The sequence below is a fragment of the Betta splendens genome, chromosome 7 (genome assembly GCF_900634795.4).
Source record: "Betta splendens chromosome 7, fBetSpl5.4, whole genome shotgun sequence".
NCBI lineage: Eukaryota > Metazoa > Chordata > Actinopteri > Anabantiformes > Osphronemidae > Betta > Betta splendens.
Genome location: NC_040887.2, coordinates 11,651,888 through 11,677,127, shown reverse-complemented (window position 1 = coordinate 11,677,127; position 25,240 = coordinate 11,651,888). Strand labels below are relative to the sequence as shown.

At 40.2% G+C, this 25,240-nt stretch overlaps 1 protein-coding gene across 2 annotated transcripts; it reads right to left on the bottom strand.

Moving 5' to 3' along the window:
- Positions 1–468: 468 nt before the first annotated feature.
- Positions 469–23,467, bottom strand: LOC114858858 (neuronal acetylcholine receptor subunit alpha-2-like). 2 transcript variants are annotated; one of them, XM_029156508.3, is made up of 8 exons: positions 22,960–23,467; positions 20,022–20,162; positions 19,649–19,731; positions 6,292–6,443; positions 5,423–5,467; positions 5,235–5,344; positions 2,833–4,270; positions 469–2,475 (listed from the first exon to the last, which is right to left on the bottom strand). In XM_029156508.3, the coding sequence occupies exons 2-8, from the start codon at positions 20,042–20,044 to the stop codon at positions 2,350–2,352; spliced, it is 1,977 nt and encodes a 658-aa protein (XP_029012341.1). In that variant the 5' UTR covers positions 20,045–20,162; positions 22,960–23,467; the 3' UTR covers positions 469–2,349. The 2 variants fall into 2 exon arrangements, with proteins under 2 accessions (XP_029012341.1, XP_029012342.1); XM_029156509.3 differs by lacking the exons at positions 19,649–19,731; positions 20,022–20,162; positions 22,960–23,467 and adding an exon at positions 11,289–15,928.
- Positions 23,468–25,240: the final 1,773 nt, after the last annotated feature.

Here is a 25,240-nt window from a genome sequence, read left to right as displayed (position 1 = left end):
CCCTGTCTGTGATTTTACACAGTGATCAATGATCAGTCTTCTGCTGAGCCAGTGGAAATACAATAGTTGGCCAAGGTCAAAACTGAGGTCAGACTTTTTACACATTCAAGACAACAGCCTTAAGGTAGAATTCATTCTTCTAAAACGACTTTTACATCAGGAAGCATATATACAACAAAAGCCACATTTTAATTTGGTGAACTGATAAACTGTTAAGAGTCAAAACATATGGTGACTTTAATCTTCAGATACTATAAAGTACCTGCACTGTATTGCTACTGTGGTGACGTTAGCATTTGTCTTCTGCTCATTTTATATATTTTGAATATTATGGAAACAACCTCAATGCAACTTCAAGGTGGACACTAATTTCTCTAAAATAAAACATATTCAATTACACTTGTAATAATTTAACCCCCCTTGCAGACTATTTGCAAAACATAAAAAAATTAAAAACAATAGAGCAGATAAAACATAAATAACATTTATTGTGTCTATAGTGTTAAAGACAAAAATAAATAGCATATGCACATATTTAAAAAACTGCTTCAATGTCCTTTTAACAACAATCAAGTGAAATGAATACTAAAACATTTAAATATGACTTCAATCTTTTTTTGGATGATCAGTTAATTTGAGTCCTGGCCATAACACAGTCTCCATCACTGCTGACCTTTATTTCACAATCGCTACCATAGCTGCGTTAGCGGTTCCACGAGGCTCCACACTTGTTCGAGCTAAGTGCTAACATCAGTATGATAACGTGCCTACTGTACAATAACATTGTTATTGTGCTGATTTTATACAGGTAGATTATGTACGTTGTGGCTGGCATGGCTTTGCCAAATAGAAGAAAGTAAATGTGTTCAGTCTTGTCATTAGTTCTGTACATATAAGTCATAAAGTATTAATAATAATAGTATAAAGTAATAAACAATATCATAATTGATCTGGTGGGAATGTCTGAAAACAATCCAACAACCAGTGCAACCCTTGGTCACTAGGATACAGCATTTTAACGTCATGCATTGCAGTGCATTGACAGAGCTACTCCACCCGCATGTGTCTTCACATGCATTTCATACAGTATATAGCATTTCACCATTACTCTACATGGGGCTCTTCATCCTCTGCTGAGTTAATCCTTCAGCACAATGAACATTTCACAGTTGAAAAGCAGAACTCAAGGTGTGATTCTTGTATGCATGACATTCCCATTTAGTTGTTTGAATGGAAAAGCCATAATGCATAAAAAGTCAGATCAGAATTCAAGTTAACAAAAAGTCAAGTAATAACTGACAATATTGACAGTATGTAAAAACCATCTGTTACTGTTCTGTTTGTAATCCTTGGCCCACTGTAAATGTACAAATTGCATGTACTGTATAATACCTGGTGCTGGAGTTTTACACTTACGCCTTTGTTTGCTTGCTCACTGACCTTGATTTGGATACGTTTCACCTTTGCTTTAACTCAGTGGTCAACATTTGGAAGTGACTTCATCAGCCTTTCACATGTTATAAAAGCCTTTCAGTTACTCTTCAGATGTTTTACTTTGTAACAATGCACGCTAAGGCTGCTTCTTAATTTAACTACAGTAACCCAAGTGTTTACAGAAATACATCTGAGTTTTAATACTAATACACAAAATCAAGATTTACTCCCGGAAAATCACACTTGATAAACTTGATACTCAATCTTTCTACCTTTCTGACTAAGGTTAATGGGAAACATGAGGTGGTGACCTTAAATCTTTCTCTGTTAACAACAAAGTGCTGTAGAAGAAAAAAAAAAATAGATGGTTGAAAGAAATTCATTGGAAAAACCACAGAACCGTTTAAGACCTTACCTAAACGATAACCACTGAAACACACAAACACTCCTTCCTAGAATCCCAGCACTAAATCCTGATAAATGTTTTGCACCAAATCATTAATGAAAATAAGAACCCAAACTGTCAACTGTGTTTTTGTCATTTGAGATTAAAACCAAAGTTCATCTCTTCATACGCTATCTCACAATTCCCCAGTCTCTGCTGTTATTCCCAACAATAAAGCGGCCCAGGTCATTGCTTTTCTCGATGGTGACACAGCTCAATGTCAAGATCTAGTGGTGCAGAAGGATGTTTTCGCTGTTGGCCTTCTGTCCTTGTAAAGAATTTATAAGCCCAATAGAATCTGAGATAGATATTTAATCTTGTCCCGCTGTGTGTAACCCTTCAACAACTTGAAGCAAAAGCAAGGAGTGTAACTGAAGAGTTCCTTTGGTAAAATAAGCATAAACATTTGTTTTGTAATATGAGGGAGCATATGCTAACATCAGTGTTCCCAGATGTTTCTCTTTACGAGCTCAAATCATTCCAGCCAGCCAGGGAGGAAGAAAGAGTCCCACAGATCCCAGTATACACACCAGTACAAACATCCAGAGGAATATCCTGTCAATGACCATGGCCACGTACTTCCAGTCTTCCTTGACCTATAGACACGAAAAAACACGGGGACATTTTACGTCAACACACACTTTAGCTGACACTATTTACGCTTGATTGATTTCTCTCAAATGGCTGGCTTTTTTCATTATGAGGCAGATATCTCCTAAATGTCACTCAATCTCTGCTTGTCTGTGCCATGAAAACCTCAGCATCAAATCACTGATGCATTGGTTTGCGCTTCAATATCAGTATCAAACAGTAGAACTTAGTTATAAGTAAATTCCCAACGTTTAAAACCTTTTCAGTGCTCAGTTGTTTCAGTATATGTACGGTAAAACGATCTTTGGATGAAAGTTTTATGCATGTGATTAACTGAATATAGACAATGTTGCTATACTTACAGAAAAATCTGCGTCCTCTGCTTTCAGATGATCCGCTATGTACTGGACTCCTTCTATGGCTCGCTGCACGGCTGGAGAAATAGCGGAAATCAGCAAGTCCTGCTGGGTACTGGCGTCTTTGGTGGACTCTGCTGTGAGGCTTTCCGATAGGTGATCTGCATGGACTTGTTTCTTCACCCGCCCTTTGATCCCAATCACCCCGAGTTCATCATCATGCAGACAGCAATACTGGAAGCTCTGGGAGCGACACCGGTACACCGCTCTCTCCGCCATCTCCTTCTGTTTGTCGCACATTTGCTCAGCGCTGAGGGAGCGGCCGTTCGGGGCCAGCGCGGTCGGTTCGTCCCTGGACTTGCTGCGAAGCGGCCCCATTGGCAAAGTGGGGGGCAAGGACAACTGGGAAGTAGATGAGGCTGCAGAGTTGTGTCTACGCAGGGGGTGTTTCTCCGAGAGCACTGAATACTGGCCGGAAGTGGAGCGGCCGAAAACGTTGGGCTTTGGTGGATGATCTACCTCATTACCATCATCAAGAGGGGAAGAAGGTGGAGAAGGTGAGCAGACAAGGATGTTTGGACTGTCACACTGAGTCTGTGGAAGCAAAATCTCTGCCTGCCCTGTTTGTCTGAGTCCGGCCTCTAACCCTGTCCAAAAGGCCTGCGAGTTGCCCGTCGCAGACACTGTGGTCGGCCGGTGCATCATCTCAATCAGCTTCTTGCAGTGCTGCTTAGCTGTGCCCGGGGGACGCTTCATGAAGAGCACTCGCGGGACCAAGTCCAAGAACACTCTGCGCACCCAGTGGGGCATGCCGTGGGTCTGGGGCGATCGGTGATGCACGTTCAACACGAAGACGGTGATTATGATGGACAGCGTGACAAAGACCATGGTGAACAGCAAGTATTCACCGATCAGCGGGATCACCAGAGATGTGGATGGGATGATCTCTGTGATCAGCAGGAGGAACACTGTTAGAGACAGTAGCACAGAGATGCACAAAGTAATCTTCTCTCCACATTGCGATGGCAAATAGAACACCAGCACAGTGAGACAGGAGATGAGCAGACAGGGGATGATGAGGTTAATAGTGTAGAACAATGGAAGCCTCCGGATGATGAAATAGTACGTGATGTCTGCATAGATCTCTGTGCAGCACTCATACTTTTTGGTGTTGTACTTGCCCACTGCATTGACAATGACCCACTCGCCACTTTCCCAATAGTCCATCTGGTCCACATCACCGGCCATGCTGATCAAATCGATCTTGGCGCGGTCATAAGTCCACGAGCCAAACTTCATCTTGCAGCTTTGCTGGTCAAAAGGGAAAAAGGTGACGTCTATGCTGCACGAGGACTTGTAGATGGCCGGCGGCATCCACTTAATCCGCCCGTCGTGGAACAGATGCGCCTTCGTCAGATGAGTTACCGCAAAGTCCCCATCAGCGCTTGTAGATGAAGAACAAAATTAAAAAGCATGTTTAGAGAAATATGCATTATACATGTATTGTGGCATGTTTTTCAATGTATGCAACATATACTGTACTGTATATAAAATATATTCTGAGCTTTTAACAAGCCACAGTTACAAATAAAACCTTCTCATGAGTCAGACGATCTCATACCAAGCTCTAGAAAAAGCTTTTATTATGTTCTATTTTTTATTACACTCATAAACCGTTTCATTATGTTTCAACATTTTTTCCCCGCTGTGGGACTAATAAAGGTCTATTCTAACATACGTACGGATGACAGTCAAACTTCAATGCATCACCACAGTAATAAAAAAGACTATATGTGGCAAAACCAAATTACCAGGGAAGAAATATTAGAAGTCAGTGATCTGATCTCTGCTACTCTGACAGCAGCTGCCCCATGATCTCAGTTTCATCTCCCGTATCTAGTCAATCTAATCTTCATTACACCAAACCTTTCGCGGAACTCCAGCCCTGCTATCGCACACCCACGCACCAGCAAATACTTCCTGATGGCTCAACCTGATCATCTGAATCAATAATCCGCACGGGGCTGGACTTTTGTCTGCTACAGTAGATCGCCCGTGCTCCTCTGTTGTGCATGGATCCATTCTGCTAAACTCAGATCTACCTGGGGGCTGAAACACATCCAGTACGTTCCATCTTTTAATTCAAAGCCTAATGCATTGCTTTGTACCATTTGCTTTGTTTGTGAGCACATCCATTAGAGTTGACCTTGTTCACATTTATTTCAACCAAATTACTCCATGACATTGGCGCAGGACAGGCCTCGTGTTTCCCTCCAGTCAAATCATCTGGTCAGATTAGAATAATCAAATCTGAACATTAAGTTGATATGTGTTTATTTTAGCCTGGAAAAACCAACCACCATGTATCACCGTGCAAAGAATTTAAAGTCGTTTCTACAGTCCCTTACTTGTTGTAGAGGACGATGTCGGGCCTCCAGATGATCTCGGAGGGAATACGGATGGAGGTGACATTTTCATATTCCTCTGGGTTCCATCGCAGTTTGTAATCATTCCATTCCTAAAGGACAATCAAATTACAGCATAAGCATCACATTGGCTGTATTTTAGATTGTGTGTTGCCTCTTCCATCACATACTTGCTTGACCCAAACGTTTGTGGTCATCATCTGGTTCTTCTCGTCCTTATTTCACATGAAGAGAAGAAAAGAAATCATGGGAACATTTGTCTTCCTCCAGATGAACTGCGTCATGCCATGTGCGCTAAAGCCTCAGTTATAATTAAAACAATTCTAAATGTAAGGTCTATTTGTAAAGACACAGACAAAGTCTGAATCTTAGGCCTTGCTTCATGCAAACGAACACCCTCGCTGTATTGAATCTGTAGCTGTGCTGGCAAGCTGCCTTCTCCAGCGATTTCCCCCTCCAACATCTGAGACGCGGCAGCCGGCAAAAACAAAGAAGGAGAAGACAACTTCACCTCCAGCTGACTCTCTCCACCGGGCTTGTGGAGCAAGCACTGTCACCTAATTGTGTGTCAAAAACCCTGAGAATCATCCCTGCAGCAATGCGAGCTGCACTTATTAAATCTTAAAGCTGCACCGCAACTTTGCATGGCCCCAAAGGGTGGAAAGAGGACTGGAACCCCCGCTAACAGAAACTCTGCAACTTCATTTGTGTAGCTTGTGTGTAGTTGTGTAATGCAGCTGTTAGCGAGCATACCGTATCAACTGGGTTGACACCAGCTATATCTGAACTGCTGTTTAGGACACCAGTTTGAATATTTACTGGCAGAACACATGACAACTGAATTTAATTCAGGAAACTAATTTATTCTATTCTGCTGTGCCTTCATTTCCGCTGATAAGTGATCTGTAATATTTAAATTTATTTCTCGCCCAGTGTAGCTGAATGGGCAGGATGCTCATTATGATAATGACTGTAGAGCAGTATGTATAACACACAGAAAGGGCTCTAGTGAGAGCTCCATTGTAGTATTTTTACTCACCACGTCAATAAGCTGGGCAATAGACAGTCCGAAGTGAACCAGCACGGTGTCTGATGTGTTCTCCACAGGCCGGGAAAGCTTATTGTAATGTGCAAACAGATCCTGAAGCAGCCTTTCTTCAGCATGGGCCCGCGGTCCAACCTGGGAACAGGCTTCAAAATAAATAAGGAATTAGACACAAAACAGCAGCGTTCGGTCTGAGGCCGTGGCCTTTTGTGAAGCTGCATATTAATGCATATAATATTGGAAATCTTTTGTGTCCGTGTCAGTTACTCCGCAGTGACCTTCTATTCGTTCTTATGGCCAGTTCCTATATGCATATTTATGTTTAAAATAGAAAGCGTGACTCCAAAATGCACTCAATTATTGAATTTATTTTCTGCCATCTACAATACGTTCACGTGTAATGGATTTATCTGAGCTGATGCCATGATAAAGATTCCACTCTTGTAGACACAGAGTGTAATTTAAAAGGACGGTGACCTCTATTATACAGGTGGCGTATGGTTACATGAGCCTGTATCTGTGAGGCGGGACAAATGGGGGGGGGGGGCGCGTTGGTCAGGAGATGGGAGAAGTTAAAAGAGGAAGGATGAATCTCAATCTGAGGACATCCGTTGTGTCTCTGAACAGGCGTGCTGATGGAGCGAATTGTCTGGACGCCTCACGCCTGTCTCTACACCCCCCCTCACCACAGCTGCTCCGATCAAGCAACTCAATCTCTCCTCTTTTGGAAGCGGCTCACATCACGCTGAGGATGACCCAATAAGACCTGGGAACAATTAAATCTCTGGGAGCAATAACTTTTTTTCCTTTTCCTGTTCTGGACATTGTGCATCTGTGCAGCTTTTTCTATTGTCACAGCATTTCAAGCTAACCTCAACAGTTCATTTAGCCCAAAAACTCATAGTTTCACAGCCCATTAGTTACTAAACTAAATATTAATTGTGTGAGACCTGGCATGTAGTGATTCATAATGTAATGTGACTGTGAATGAATAATGTCTTTATTGTATGATGTTCAGCAGCTTGTGAACACGCTCTGTTACTTTTATCCTAAAATAAGGGCACAGGTGCTGTGGTGCTGCTGGCCTTGCTCTGGGGTACGCCTTCCCACTCAATCACAGCTGATGGGCTGTCCTTCAGTAGCCTGAAAACTGGCATCTACAATTTTTAAAGGCTCAGGATCAATACGTTATTAAATGGATACGGTTTCTTTTTTCTCCCAACAGTCTCCCTTCCTGTTCCCACGTGAGTTCCGTTTGTCCAGACACCCAACAACCTTGAAACGTCTCCACAGTTCCCGACGAGCAAAGGCGACACGGATACCTTTGTTTCCAGCACATCCGCTCAGAGTGACATCTATTGAATGTGGCCGATATTAAACAGAGGCATGGGCCGGTGGAATCTAAAGCAGACCTGCAACTAATGGGTTTGGATTGAGTGTCAACAATGCGAGGCTCAGAGAGGTATGGAGCACAGGAGAAAGCAGGTGACTAGTAAATGTGTTCGCTCCTGCTTTACAGCGCACTAAATGCCACTTACACAGACTAATGTTACTACTCATCCTTTATAATCAGCATTTTCAATTAAACTCAGTATACACCTCCTGTCTTATTCTTGAGTCTGCTCCTCCTCTTGATGGCTTTTCATTGTCAACCACTTTGTATAATTCATGCAAATTGAGATAAAACAAGGTGAACACTAAGATCACATAGAAAAGGCACAGGTACCTGTAAAATGAAACTTCAATTATATAAAATATATACAATTTCATCTTGGAAAGTTGCATTACTGTACTGCACGTGTCAGCTACTGGCGCCATTTCAGGTGTCATTTGATGGATGCAGATATAATCATGTAGGCAGTGACATCAGTCCACTAAGCAGCTGGGCACGAATCCTCAGAAATTGCAGAAAACAGTATAAAAGCAACTGTCCCGAAGGTTGTAGGTTTTTGTCAGACTGTGTTACTCCTCGCCTTCCTGATTACCAACGGGCCTTGAGTTTCGTTAGCAACTCAACAAAAATGTAAAAAGCATGTGGAAAGCAGAGTCCGTTATTATACTTAGTACTAAAAAGCTACAAAAGTCAGTTGAGGGCACTGTGCAGTACTTATTTCACACTGAAAAACATTAACAGCATCCAAAGCCAAAATAAGAGATCAACACATCAAAAAATGCAAATACTTGCAGTCACAAACCGACATGACCGCATATAAGAAAAAATGTTTAAATAAATGAAAACTAACTAAGAACAGAATATTCACAAATATAGATGTTAAAAGTTTCAAAACCTTACTAAATACATCTCCCTCCCCTCTCGTGACCTCTTGGTGGCTCTAGATGATAGATACGGACAACTGACACAACATAACAGAATCTACCTTGTAGAGGGAACGTGAGGATGAGGAGGCTCAAATATGTGTAATTATCCATAGCTCCTCCGGCAACATCAGACTCCTTCCGTGAACTCCCTCCAGCTTCTGCAGGATCCTGGTGGTCAATCTGAAGGCGCTGTGTGGAGGTTCAGGTAACGCAGCGCCACGGAGAAGCCACGCACGTCCATGTCGTCTCCCACCCTGGTGCTCCTCCTGGTTCCATGGGTTCTCGTCTCCTGCCCGGCCGGTGTCAGAATGGAGGAGCCCAGACCCGTGAACCAACACTTGAAACTCCCTCCTTGCTGCACTGGAAGCCTTCATCAAGTGTGGCTTATCCTTTTCCTCTCCACCCTCCTTCTCTATATTACTCCCTCCCTCTCATTTCTCCGCCTCCTCACCCCCCCCCCCCCCCCCCCCACCACCACCACCACCACACACTCTCTCTCTCCCTCTCTCTCACTAACACCTCATTTCTCTCTTTTCTTCCCACCTATTTTCTTTTCCAATTTTCTGTCTCCACTACACTTTTTTTACCATGAAAAACTGAACTTTACTCAGAATGTGAGAACGTACAGTATCTATATATGTATCTGTATGTACAGTATGTGTCCATGTGCATGTGTGCGTTATTGGGGATTTTGTATGAGAGTTGCAGCCTGTGTCTAGATAAGACCTGGATACTCTTTAATCTCATCTCTGCCCTGTTTCCCTGGAGCATACCATGTCCAATTCCCCTCCCTTTGCTTATCCCCCTGCTTTCTCTTGTCTAACACCCCTGACCATCATCCCCTGTTAATGTTTTCTCCACCTCCCGTCTTGCACACAAACAGCCATGCCTCCTTCCCTGCAACCTCCCCGTGCTTCGCTGTCAGTCTCCTTTAAAGCTTTTATACGTCAGCGGAGCTCGGTGCCAAGGCTGACCATCTATTGAGACCGTTGCAGTCGCCTGAGGTGTGTTTATTGTTGTACACCATCTTCATTTTATCCCAGAAATGACAACATGTCATGTTTTGATGACAGAAATAACAAAGAGTGGCTGGAAATTCTTAAAAATCTTTGAGGTAAAGAAATCATGTTTACTTGAGGTTGGCTGAGGCAGGAGCCAGCTCTTGACTTCTTTCTCACTCCGTTACATGAGCGTGCAACAAAAGCGGTCCAGGCAGATATATATTTTGCTGCTACAGAGGGCTTTGACAAATATGGTTCTTTTCAATAAACTATGAGCCCACAGAGAAAAGCCTCCGCAGTGCACGCATTGATTTTTTTATCCTAATCAAAGAAAATACTGACTTGATCCAGTGATGACTAACAGTGATTTGACGGATGATGAGATTCCTCCCAGCAATGTTCCGCTATAAGCACAGATGTACTGCGTGTTCAAACCATCAAGGGTGTGACAGAATGTTTAGTTGGACAGACAGGAGTCCAGCTGGTATTTGTTAGTGGGACCGCACAGCAGACGAGGAGTTCTCTTTCCATAATGGGCACGGTGCATAAATATGCTGTAGCTTAGTGACACACACTTGAGTTTATCCCACGCCCACAGTCAACACATGCAGCACAAGCTTCCTCTATAGCCGCCTCATGTGATGGGGTGGACCATCTGTGTTCTTGCTTTTCCACTGCTAAAAGACTAAGAGCAGTGTTCACCCCTTGCAGCAGCATCTTTAATAATTCAACCTGTCCGTATGGAAGGGACAGTGTGATAGTCAAACATGTACTTTGACCTCCCGCTTCAGACGGTAAAACACAAAATGTGTTGGCATTTTGTATTCTTTCCAACTGAACTTGCTACAATACAGTAGTTACGGCTAAACTATACAGACAATGCACCTGTCAGAATGGCAGTTTAGTATTAACCTAAAGTCTGTATTTCAAAGGTTCAAACATATTTAGCAAAATATCTCCCATCTACTATATGGATGCAACACTGAACAAAATTGTTTGAAGTTGTGGAGACACTTACAGGTGTGAATCCCAGATGATGTATGCTCTGACTTTTGTGGGCTTAGATTAAAAATCTCTGACAAATGGGCAAATCTCTTACAAATGCATTTGTTCCGTCGCCGGTTTGCTGATTCCTTTGCTTTTCATGCAGAATTTTGATCAGATCAGTGCTCTCCTCCATCATTTCTAGATAACCTTTTATTTTTTTGACTAAAATGTGCAAAACACTTTGAAACACTCCTTTGTCCAAAGCACAAACTGCTGAAAACAACAAATTAAATTAGCTGATACCCTGCCAAACCTAAATTACTAATGGCGATAACACACTCTGCCTTGTCACTCTTTTATTGCTGGAGACAGTGTGTAGGAGAAAGTAAGAGAAATGTGAGAGACGAGGAAATAAATTATATAAAAAAAAATGTACCCACACAAAAAACATTCCTGATATGCTGGTGTGCTGGAAGTGGAAATAATGTTGTCGCATCATGTCTAACTGAAAAGGTATCGACTGGTACAACGAAATTCTCCTAATTAACCTAGTAAGGGTCCAGTTTTGAACCAAAACACTGTCTCAGTGTGAGTTTAAGCGTTTTCTGGCTACCAATGCATCAATGTATGAATGTATTTAAATGCAGTTTAAGTCAGCAGATAAAACCTGGTCTCCATTCTTACCTCAACTCAGATGGCCAGAGATCACCCATTCAACAAGAACCTTTGACCGAGAACATGGTCCCTTTTCGAGAGAGAACACACAGGATTAGACCTCTGACATTGTGAAGTGCCTACTTTGATATTTTCTGCACTTGTACAGTACACTGAAACTCATTCACCTCAACCTGAAAAAAAATGGCTATCCTGTTTGATTTGGTAAAAACAGAGGGATTACTCACACTACAGATGCACGCTGCTAATTAAAACATATCTATTTAACATACGTGTACTATGACAGCATAGCATTGTTAACATAGATGCATGACGAACTGTTGGAGGGTGAGCTCTTCTGTAGATTTGACGGTCTGCCAGGAGGGGATTGAATCCAACACACACACACACACACACACGCACGCACACACACGCACACACACACACACACGCACGCACGCACGCACACACACACACACACACACACACACACACACACACACACACACACACACACACACACACACACACACACACACACACACACACACACACACAGTTCATGGGCTCCTCAAACACAGTGAAGCAACTGTATTACTGGTAACACCAAAGGACGCGTTCCCACTGACGGCAGTCTCTTTGAGCAGAGATCCATGGAACAGCCCCAGGATCCAGGGTCAGGAGGTCATCTTGCACTCAAACAGGCATGTTTTGCCTTACTGATTCACACAGCTGTCTTTGTTACACTCTAACACGCATCCACCTTCAGACACAAAAACCCACACACAAGCAGGGATTCATCCCATGCATGCATAATCACCTAGGATACCAAGACTGCCAAGATCACCTGTCAATCATACCTACTACCTCTTTAAGGAAGATATAAATCTACTCGCACGTTCTATGTCCATCCATGTCAATAGTGTTGTTGTCGTTGCTGTTGCATTGACTTTCCTCTGTCATTGGGTCAAACTGGAGCGAACTAGCACTCTGAAGCAGTGGACAGAAACTATAATGAATGATGTGGGCAAAGGCAGGTACAGATGTGACACAAGGAATACACTTGCAACATCCCCAGGGGGCAAGGTGAGATAGCCAGTGACCAGATACCTGGACCTGAGGCACCTGCAGCATCTGCAGGGTGAACGCCATCTGTTGTTGGGAACACACACACACAACCCCAATAAAATACCAGAGCGCGCCATCTGTTGATTTCTTGGGAAAGCTCACACGACTATCAAAAATGTACTTACCTTTAAGGCAAACTGATGACAAGCCAGTGCTTTTTGATTTGTTTTTAATGCAGGCCAAGGCTGATGCGAAATTATGCCAATGATCATACTGGTGTTGTTGGAGGTCAATGATATTTTGATTACAGGAAAAATCAATAGACACAAACACTATTAAACCACATTTTTTATGACCATGAAAAACTCATGCCTTCACGTGTTTTATCCTATTTACTGTACTGTTAGTACATTGATCACAGACATGAGCTCAGACCACTTAGAGTTTAGATGTCACAGGCTAGTGAAGGCAATGGCGGCTACACGTACAGTTCAATACTGCAAAGACAGTTTATAGCTTACGGAACCATAAATGAATATATAAGCTTTATACTGTATGTGTACAGGAAATTCATTTTGATCACAAGAAAAATAAATAAAATATTAATAACCTTGAGGCATAGCTTTTCTTTTTAGCCCTACGTTCATCATTTGCACACAGCACAACATTTACAACACATCATGAATGTCCTTTGTGCCACAAGTACACACGATAATAATGCTGAGGCATCAGTCAAGGCTGATTAATTGATCTTCACCCTTTACATTTGGAAAAATATGCAACTGCTATACATGTACTGTACCAGTTACATTTTATATATAGGCAGGTCTGCATGTCTTGTGATCGAACAAAATTACTTTTACAAATGCAACTTTTATATTCAATCTTAAATATTGAAATATATATAATATACATTTACATAACTATCTTTGTATTAGCAGAATCCAGTAATATTAATATTATCTTCATTCACTTTTGGGCCCAATCCTTACTTGCTTGTTTTTAGTGAGACAAAACGCTTTCTTATGCAGCAAATTACTGGTAATACACACACACACACACACACACACACACACACACACACACACACACACATCATGTGACCTTGCCCTCCCATTCAGAGGTTTTATTCCAATACCCCAATAGAAATGTCCAGAAGCTCAACAGCAATTAAAAATATAGTTACAATAACATAAGCCAAATAATTGCAGCTCATCTAAAGTACGTCAGCCTCACGCTTTCAGAATTAATTAAAGAAATGTTGCCACAGTTATTGAAAAAGGTATGTTGCATTAAGTTGTAATTGAAAATAGGCTTTTATTGCTTTTGTTAAGATTACACAACATCCATATTGGACTCGATTAACGCCGCCCCTCGAGGCTTAAGCTATTATAGTAAAAACACTTATTGACCAGTGACTGCACCAAAATTCATATACAATGCTTAATTACTATACACAAAACTTCAGTCTTCTTGCTGACTCAATGCATATATGTGCTACTTATATTAGCTGAACTACACATAATCTAAATGTTGGTAGTCAGAATACTTGAGTGACACTGACGATTTTTCATTCATTGTCTAATTATATCAATTTCCTCATGCCCTTCCTACTTTCTGCCTCTATGAAGCTACAGGTATCGGCATAGCTCTGCAGGGGGATTAATTTATCACAGATTATTGCTTTTTATGGCACATGTTTGCATCACACTGAATATATGAACACTTGGGGCTCAACATTCACAAATATTGAAACAGAGAAGATACGGTAGCTCGGAACTCGCCTGTCCATTTCTGGTCTAAGTAAATATCTAATCTATAAGACCTATAAGATCTATAAGAGGTGCAGCAATAGTGTGTGTGAATGGCATTTACACAAATCGATCTTTACCAAACATTTGTCGGGTTTATTTAAGTGCAGCTTTTGTTTGGAACTCATATGTAGGTTCCCTCTACAAAGTAAAAATCATAAGACTTACAGTAAATAACATTTTTTTTTCTCCACTGCACGTCTCATTCAAACAACACAATGAGGACCACTAATGTTCAATCTGCCTGCAGCTCCACGCTCCAATCCAATTGAAGTAATTACAAAAGCAACAGCAGAAAAGAAAATTGTGGGTTAAGCTTGCATACATGTTCCACGTGTTTATTGCCTTAAAATGTAATAAAGCCCAATATTAGCGGGCACTGCCATTACCATGCGATGACGTCCACATAGTAAATAAATAAAGTCCATGATAAAAGCTGCACCATGCGTCATTTTAGTGAGGTGGCTACAGGATGCAATATCTGGAGGATGTGTTTAGAGGACAGTGTTGAGTGTGGGGGAGTGAATTCCTTGGAGTGTCAGCAACATATTCAACAGGAAACAGTCCAAAGGCACAAATTCTATTTTTTGAAGGGGAAATTTAATTCACCCCTGAAAGTTAAAAATATTGCTGACCAATTCTTTCTTCATGCCAGTGGCCCCAAGTCATTCTCAAGAAGAAAAACAGTGAACCTAAGTACACACTATGCAAATATTACAAAAAGCTAACTAAACTACCTACAAACCAACAGAGTGAAGTGTAATACAATATTGTACAAGAATTTTGATAATTTCAGTACAATTATTACACTAGTAATTTGAGTCTGAGACTCCCTAAAAGCATCATTGTAAGTTCATTATGTATATATAAATTGCTTTGTTTTTAATCTTCACTATATTTTACATATATCACACTACACATTACACTTCCTGCATCTTCCTGCCTCCAACTCTGCTGTCAAGTGTAAATTGGTACTGCAGGACTGTTCCTATGAATCCAATTCACATGAGATGGGCTGGAATTAACGAGACGTCCCTAAAATGTCAAGTGAATTAGTGGAAATCTCCAACGATATTAAGAGTCATTTGTCTCGGCGGGGGAGGAACCAGCCCACGTGGTGACATGGAGATCCTGAAAATCCTCGGCCGCCTCCTAGCAGGTTGCGATAGGCTTCCTCATCCATCACAGGCCAACTGCACAGCACACACGGTGTCTGGATGACTTCTATAACTATTAACCCTTGATTCCCCCCAGCGTTCTATACAAAATGGTGATTCATCAATGACACGATCAGTACGCGTTACATTCCACCATGCTGCCACCCTCATCGCACTGACATCTCTATAGGAAGATGATGCCAGGCGTGCGCTCTGGTCACACATGCTAACCCGCTGAGTGTCATTTTATGACATCCATTTGCATCGTGTATTGCTTTAGTAGACATATGCTTTAAACATTTTATTATGAAGGGGCTGCCTCACTGAAGTCAAGTTCACAGCCTGGCAGTGGTGCAGAGACACCCACTTCTAACAGGCTTTAACTTCCTTCTGTTTCTTTTTTGTTTCTTTGTGTTTTTTCACTATTTCTGCCTCATTAGCAAGTCTGACAGCTTTTCTCTTTTCTACTTATTGTGGCTAATACCTGAAGAGCTGTGCAGAGCAGGAAGAGGAAGGAGAAGGAACAAAGACTCTCATACTAGTGCCAAACGTCTTAACCTGGGTTACACTGGTTTGTTGAAGCTCTTCCCAACAGCGAGAAACTGTTCCATGAACGTCAGATGTACTCAAGCACAACTATAGCTAACTATATAACTGTAGCTTCTGTTTTTTTGACATGGTTTGCCATATCAGCAAGCAACACAAAAAAGGAGCTCACAACATTAGGTCGTCAGCAAAACCTGCATGCTACTGTAGAGGGATCCCCTCAGGGTGTACTCCCAGGTGCAATGGAGCACCAGAAAGGGTAGTAAATTATTATTTATTAAACATTTTCCCCCGATAACAAGCTGCACCAACCCGCTTAACAATTAGAATTCGAACTGTACAGTAGCTTTATAAAAGAATCTGGACTTTTTTCCAAAGTTCTTACATGCTAACAGATCCAGTGAGCAAGGAACCACCACATATACAGTACTCTGACAACTGCATGATGCTGCACAGTGAATGGTTGTTGTCCCTGACAGTTCAAGGTTTTAATTTTCTTCACTTGCTGATGAGTTTGTAACATTCAATACAAATGGAGGAGTGTGGTATGACAGTGCATTTGTTTCCGAGGTGGAAGTAGGGGGCACTGTTAGTACAGGCGTAATATTACAACCTCACTTCCTTACCCAGTGAATCATGAAAAATGATATTCAGCCCTGATCATATTACCAGCCATGTAGCCCAAGTACTGTAGGTGCCCACCAGCTGGAGCAACAATAAACATAATCGAGCCCATCTCATTTTCTTTGTAATAATGGAGGGGAAAGTCTGACTCCAGGCTGCAAGGCTCCTCAGACTGACAACAAAGTCATTTGCACTGCTCAGCTTTTTGGGGGTGTCAATAGCTGCAGGGTTTGTTGCCTGCAGTTTGCATATCCACCTTATTCCGAAGTTGAAGACAGCGCTGGAAGTTTAGCACATTTGGGACCTCATCGTTCGAGAAAGCTTTGTATTCTTAAAAAGCCGCTGAACAGACTGTATTAGCCAGCGAAGACGTTTTCCTTTCATCCGGTATGAGGTGCCCGAGTCATCCATCAAACGCCAGCGCTTGAATAGTTTTCCTCTGAATAGAATACTTCCTGTGCTGAGACCTTCAACAATAATTATCAAACGCATCCTAAGCTATTCAGAACAGCGCTTCAGTCCTGACTCCAACTCTCACATCGACAACCTCAACTATAATTGAAGCACATATAACGTAAAATGTGTAGAAAAATGTGTGCGCTGCCTACAAAAGGAATGACAAGAGCATGTCCTGCTGCTACCTGTGCCGCTCCACACCGTGTCCCTGACGCTCCCACCCCCTCCATCTTTTCACTCTCTGTCCCTCCCTGGGTCTCTATCCATCTCAATCCTTCTCCCCAAATCCACCTGCTGCCACCTCCTCACTGTAAAGGTCGCCATGGGAGTGTGAGCACATGATGCTGGACTGTTTTTATGTGACCTGGTTCTTAACATTGTACAGATGTCTATAACTGCTGACATTCCAGACTAGACTGGAGAGTCAAATACTAAATGTTTGATTTAAATACGCATCTATTTTATATAAAAAAATCACAGTTCTAAACCAATTTTGTGAAGCTCTGTGGTTTTTGCTTTCGGCAAACATACTGTACTAATGACACACACCTGCTTTTGCTCTGATTAACTGCCACTCATTAAAAGGCCGTTTTCAGCGTAATGCTGAATGTAAATCCTTTGTGTCCCTTGTTGCATTTTTCCCCCTGCTCAAAAACATTAACCGATTCTTACTGTATGATTCATCAGTGCTGTCTTCATTCCAAACAGCAAAAAGCTAAAAATGATCTTCTGAAGGTGAAACTGATTTTTTTTCTATTACAGACAAAGTCTTAACAGTACTTATTATAAATGTAAGTAATGAAAAGCCAAAGATTTTGCGTCCGTCAGTGTTCAGTATGTCTATTGGAGAACTCTGTCGTACCACAGCTGGCAGTCACACATCACATTTTCACTTGTAGCAACAGCAAGCGATTGATGGGTTCAGGGTGGCGTTCAGGGTATTTCTAATTTATGAAGGCTCAGGGCTGCATTCATGCGTGTTTCTTTTTTCCTTCTTGTCCATGTGTGACATTGATTTTACAGTATGTTAGACTGGAGATTGTTTACATTTCATAATAGTTCTTTACCACCACTTACAGTAGCACAAATGTAGCTCACATGCAGTAAGTATTGTATTTTACCAGGGACTGCATACCAAAGGTTTAAGGCATAATTAAACTATTACATTATTAAACAAAACATAAGGAAAACTGTTTTCAGGCCCAATTTATACCACTACAATAACCAATACCCTTAAAGTCAAACTATATGACCAAATGAACATACATGAGGGTATGGGATTTTATATTATATAAAATCTGAAAATAGAATATAAATAGTTTTCATTTAATTGGTGTTTTATTCCAGTGTAGAAACTAATATGAGTGTTTTTAATTTTTTTTCTGTATTAAACAAATTACCTGAACAGATTTTACCTGACCCAAGCTGCTACGGTACCGTTTGAAAGGTTCATTTTTCGTTCACTTATTGTAAGACCCTGTGTTAATACAGTACCTAGTGATTTTCCAGTTTACAGAGCACCTTAATTTGATAGCTTTAATTAATTGGGGAATACTTAATTGCCTTCAGTGACTAATGCTGTCCCCCTGGTGGTCACCATCTGTGGTTTTTGGGTCTTGTCTTGTTGAAACATCAGTTTCAGCATAGCAAGTGCTATTTTTTCCTCCCTGTAATAAAAATTGAACAAACAATTGTCCTAGTTTAGTTTCACAGAAAAAAACAACTATTTTACCCAATCAATCCATTTTTTGACATGTTACTTTGCAATGTAGTCAATTCAAAGAGCTGTTAAACCAAAGCCCTTGGTATTTATGCACTTCTAATTCATTTGATAGTTCTCGGGCACTCATGCCTTCAGGCTCTTATCCAGTGGCACTTTTAATTTAATGGAAGTTATTTTAACAGTGGCCAATATAAAGGGCGCAATGTTTTACGCTCGTCCTATTCCCACGTGGCAGCAACTAACCATTCTAATACTGACATTCAAAGGCTTAGGTTACCGGTAAATCATTGTATTGTGAAGCCAGAAGTGACCGCTAAAGATGAATAGAATCTTGAATATCTCTACAAATGAGACCCCAATTTTATTTATTTTTTTAATTTGTAGAAGGGCTTTGGGAGGTGACAGTCTTCACATCCTTGTCCCTGCACTAACATACAGTATGTCTCCAGATGCAAGAAGAGTAAGATTTATTCTTCCTAGTCAAGGTGCCCCTTAGATACCAGTGTTCCACAATTTGATTTACATGTCAGTTCAGCATCTCACTTGTCTGTGGTTTACTGCCCTGTAACTCTGTATACTGCATACGTAGTGTGCCAGGTATTCATGATATGCCAGAAGTGCTGTAATATATCATTCCTAGCCATCAGTTTGTCACATTGTGATAACAAACCAATCCTATCAAACGAGACAAAATATGCGGATCTAATGTAGTTTATAAAACTCATGCAACTTTTTATCATATCTGTTTCATGTTTTTATTATTTAAATTAGCATCAATAACAGGAAAGGAAAAAAACAGCTTGAATTGAATAGTCTTATTTTTTTGTTCAAATGGTCAATAAACCAGTCTCTAGAGGACTATACAGGACGTCTATTAACTAATCCAATCTCCTAAAAATGACATTCTAATAGAACTTAACTGCAACTGCCATTACGACTTTGTAGTGAACGTAATTAGTTAATTATGTTGAGGTGAAACTCTGAATGAAGGAAGAGTACACTTACAGAAAATGAGTAGGAAGGAGTCAGTTGTGGCGGGATGAAATTTCCAGGACCAACATGTCAAAGATTGAGGAGAGAATTCGGAGCTGTGCAAGGGTGAACAACAAAAGCATTCAGATTAGTACATTTAGCTTGAAGGTTCATTAAATACTCTCCCCATACTGTACTTTACAGGTACAATACGGTTGCATAGCCAGAGATTTTATTCTCTAAACTGTATTCAGGTATTTTTGTCTTTTTTACGTCATCTAAATTTCAATGCGCACTGTAGGAAGAATAAACAAGTTGTGGGCAATCCTTGCAGACTGAACCACCACAGTCAAACAACAGGCAGTCACATAAAAATACAAAAATGTAGTTTAGTTTCAAAACTTACCACTGAGTCATACCCATCTCCATAGAGTCCAGTACAGAAAACTATGTTTCTTTATTACCACTTATTAAATTCCAATCAAATTTAAGAATTTGATTCTTCCAATGTGGACGCCAGCTGTGTCAATAATTGCATGGTATCGCTCTGAGAGGAGAAAGGACAGATGAGATATTAAACATGGATGAGCGATAATTGTATTTTAGAGCTTGACAAGACTTCCTATGGTTCCTCAGTGTTGACCCTCACCACCCATTGTGATGTGAAGCTCACATTTAATGCACTACAGTAGCATTAAATGTACGATAGAACACGATAAACGACAATATTAACCTCATGAGCTGCCAACATACTGTATGTGAGCAGTTCAAGATGTTTTTTAGCAGGGAAGTTACATTTTGTTCATAATATTTCAATTAAAAATGTGTAAACATTTTTTGTTCTTCCACATCCTTTGCTGAACTTGTTATAACCAGCAGGTACAGTAATTTGGGAATATACCTAATAGCAACAGTAAGTTAAGTGGAATCAGCTGAGCACATTAGTGTTATAAGCAGCAAGGTTAAGGGCCATGATGTACAGGATGCAGAGGACCTTGGACCAGGTCCAGGTCCATAAGGCCGAGCACAGTAAAACAATGTCAGCTTATCATAATTTAAGTTGTTTGGACACACAGCAATGACAATAGTGGTAATACTAACACTTTAATATTATTAAACTCTCATATTTTTCCTTTCATAGGAAAAACATTAACTAACGTTTACTACTGTAAGTACACTTCTTGATCTCATGTCTCAGAGCAGGCTAGCCACTACTACTGCATACAGTAGATCAAAAAAGGACTCAATATTGAGTTCACCTTTTATGTCGAGACCCATGCCTCTTTGATTTTCAACAACCTTTCTCCAGACCACACATTCACAAGCCAAATTATTAATTAGAGCTGGCATACCACCAATTTAATCAAGGTATAGGTACCCTTAGGGGGAGGAGAAAACCACCCTGCATTTGCATCCAAGTCATTTACTCTGCAATCATGCAATATCTGTGCTGCTTAGCTTATCACTCCTTGTGTCTCGCTTTGTTGTCATTCATCCTCTTGTTTTGTTCTCACTCCATAAAAAGAGGGTCTTAATACCCCCACAGGGTTCCTAAAACCCTTGAGACAAGTGCATCCCTGTCAGCCAACTTCCACACACACTTGACGACCCCTTGACATTATACTTTGAATTCACGATCCAGATAGGAGGCATCAAATCAGATCCCGAACAAGGTATCTGACAGCGCTCAAGTAACACTTATGGATTTAGGCTCTCAGATGAGCTCCTATAACTACTTTTTTTCAGTTTCACAAGAATATGAATTTAAAAAAAATGGTGAACCAGGCTTTCAGTCCAAGATCATCAGTAAGGTTTCCCCCAAGGATGTGTGAGATCTGCCATGCGACTACCTCTGAATACTGATGAATGTAATCACACTGACTGCTACTTCACCCACTCCAGAGTACTGCTCTCCTGCCAACTCTGTGCTGTAAGCTCAACATAAAGGTACATACAGAATTTACACGGGGTGAATGCATAAATATTTCTATATTGATAATGTTCTGCACTGAGCAAGTGTACTCACTCAAACCCACTTTAACACATGAGAATGTCTAGCTTTATCAAGAAAAAAGCTAAATAGAGTATAATAATTTTTTGTTGTTGTTGATTACTACAAAATCCATTTACCTGTCTAGGTCAGACAATCAATAAGGTCATTACAGCTACAGTACAGTATACAATGCATGCTCAATGCAGTTTATGTGCACCATAATGTGTGCTCAAGTTGAACTACAACAATACAAATTTGCATCCCTTTTAATTAGCTGAAAACTTCAGCGTTATTGTGCTTTAGCAGCATTGTTTTTGTCTGCTGGGGAGTTCAATTATGTTTGTTTTCACTGAGTTAAATTATGTTTTGTTTATTCCATTGAAGAGGATTTATCGAGCTACACAGAGTGACCTTAAAAGACGAAGCGACTCTTCCTCATTGTTTAGCTGATCTGCTGTAGTATAAAAGCTTTGGCAGTGCAATGCTCTGCAAATAATATAACTGTTAATAGTTATATATTAGTATAATATATCTTTGAATATAGTTATATATTAATGGTGGTAATAGTGAGTCCACACATTTAGTACAGATGATGAATTTTTAAGTATGAAGGTAATTCTTGTATTTTTATATGACTTTAAAATATAATCCCCATCACAAGTTGCTTTAAAGGCACACTGTACAGTAAGTAGTACTGTATGACAGTAAATGATAGGAAAAACTGAGGGCCATGTTAGACACAAGGAAATCTCAGTATCAGCATGTGATATCACATTCAGCGTCCCTGGCCAATAACATTGGCATTCTACTGTAGATATTGCTGCGTAATATTGAATGGCATCTGTCATCACTTAGGTATAATCACAAATCAAGATCTGGCATCTTAAACGACCTTGAAGGTCACCTCTGAGGCCACATTCATTTTACAGGCCTTAATGTCCAAATCAAACTATATACAGTAGTCAGAACCAATATTTTTGTTTTTTTTATGTCCAGAACTGCTGGACTGCGAATAACAATTACAAAACAGCAAAAGTAGCAACTGGGTAACTTGTGTGCACTTGTTTATACAGTTAGCATCTCCACATTTAAAATACAAACTAAGTTGAATATTGCACAAATCTTTTTGTCATTTAATTTATCTTTTTACATCAGATATGTTTTGCTTATTTTAAAAGGAAAACGTTTCTACACATGGTCTAACAGAATTCAGATTTGTACAAGGGAAGGGAAGGAATTTAGTTACTTCCTGCACACGTCACTCTGCTGCAGTTTCTAGCAAATAAAGAAGAAAACTAGTCAAGGACTTCTTTTCAAGTTATCAAAGTCTACTTTAATTTCCGACACCCACCTTCCGTTTTGTCTCACTGCCAAGGCTGGTGTGAAAGAAACTGCCTTGAAACGATGATTACCACTGTAAACAAAGCTGTTATATCACAAGAATGCAATTAGTGCAACATGAGCATCTTCTCCTGACTTCAGTTTAGCCACTGTCCCCGTTTCTTATATACCCTTCATCCCTGCTGTGCCTGTATCAGGTCTAAAAAAATGTTAATCTCAAATTAAAATCCACTTGTTTAAAAAATTATGACGATTAATGACATAGCAAGAAGCAGAGGAAACTGATTTTTGTTAGCATTCCTGACAAGCAACATCAAAACAATGTTACTCAGAGGCTAGCTGGCTAAACATGCTAATGAAAAAAGGGTTTGTTAACCACGAACGAACTGTATTAATACTACTGTAGTTTCCAAAAGATTAGCCATAATATTAGATTGCCATCTGTTTCCATGAAAATCTTCTGGAGACGATAAAAAAATTATTATTACCAATCTGCATGATAAAATACTGATAACTAAAAAATCAATTTACAAACTAACACCTACTTCCAAACAAGGCGTCGATCAATGGGTGAAAAAGTCGTGTTAAATACATTTCGAAAGACAACAGCACATGCTACTAAGAATAATTACAGAACCTAAAACAGCAGGTTAAAATTTTAATATAGCTCACCATCCCTTTAAGACGCGATAGGTATTGTAGGATGACAGTCCGATAGACTGTGTTCACCTCAGCGGCACGTGGAAAAGGGGGCGTGGCTACTAATTACGCTGCTAATTAAAGGGAGGGAGACAAGACAGGTCAAAAGGACCACCTCAAAGATTTAGTTTAGAATAAAAACAGCTTAATCATGCCCAGGAATTCAAATCTAAGCCTCACAAATGTTTCCATGACACCAAATCAGTGAAATATCCATATTTATAATAATATCACATCTATTCTGCTAAAGCTCATAAATTATTACAGATTCACAAACCATCTGCCTGTTTCTTCCCACACATCTTAACATGTACAGTATGGCTGCTTGTGCAGTATGTACTGTATGTCATATCTCATTTCCCTTTATGACTATTAGGCATAAAGTAGGAAATCTGCTTTTAATTTAATAAAGCACTTGTTTATGACGTAGTCCATGGTTGTTGGGACCTGTGTGTTAGCTGTTACTGTTATTTCAGTTCATTTGAAGAGGCAACACTGCAGGGTGGTTATAATAGAAGGCCAGGTCTGAGGCTCAGCCTGCATGGAGAGTAGCACACTTACACTATAGGTATCTGAAATACTACATACTATATCTGGGTCTTTCTTTTACAAATGTGTCTTTGGAGGACCCCTAGGCTTCACTCTACTGCCACCATCAGGCCAACATTTCAATTTGTCAAATGATTTGTTTTATGACCAAATACAAATGTACAAAATACATGTTTCACCTATACATTAATATTTAACTTAAATAAAACTGTAAATGTAAATACAATATTTATCATAATTTAAATGTATATTTATATATATGTAATCAGCAGGTTGTTATTGCATGTGCTACTATTTGATGATTAGTTTATTAAACTAATTAGTCATGTCAGGTTATACATCAGTGCACCTGTCATATCCTTCCTGTGATCTGAAAAATGACTTGCTTGACTTGCCACTGGCTAAAAGCCTTGAGGAAATTAATATCAATCCAATTCAGTAATTGTCCGATGATTAATGATAAGATGTGTACACTTAATTAGATTTAGGCCAAGGTATTATCCTCCTACAGGAAACCATATGTGGTCTTCCTCAATTTTCTAATATTGTTACCTGGAATATTGTCAAGTTGAAAGAATTGCTCACAAGAATTGCATCATACTACGTTTGGACAATGGAGGTCTACAAATGATAAGGATAATTAATTAATATACCCAACAAATGTCAAGCCTTACCTCATATACCCTTTAAATATGAATATAAGAGCCATTTTTCATTTGCATTAATAAAGGAATTGCAACCAACCCCAATCACAGTGAACTAAAGCAATACAGATCACCCGTGTCACCATTGATCTTCCTTGTTTTAAAAGCCTTTGTCTGAAAAGCAGCCAGTAGGTAATAAATCTAAATTGTGTAAATTGATATATGTTCACCAGTATTATTTACACAACCATTAATCCCCACCCCCATTGTCATCATGGATCCATGCGTGTTCTCCCATGTGTGTGTGTTACAGAGAAAGAGAAGAAGGTCACCTGTGTCTGTCCTTGGGAGACAGTGATGGCATTTTGCTGATGTTAACTAACAGAATACATTAATAAA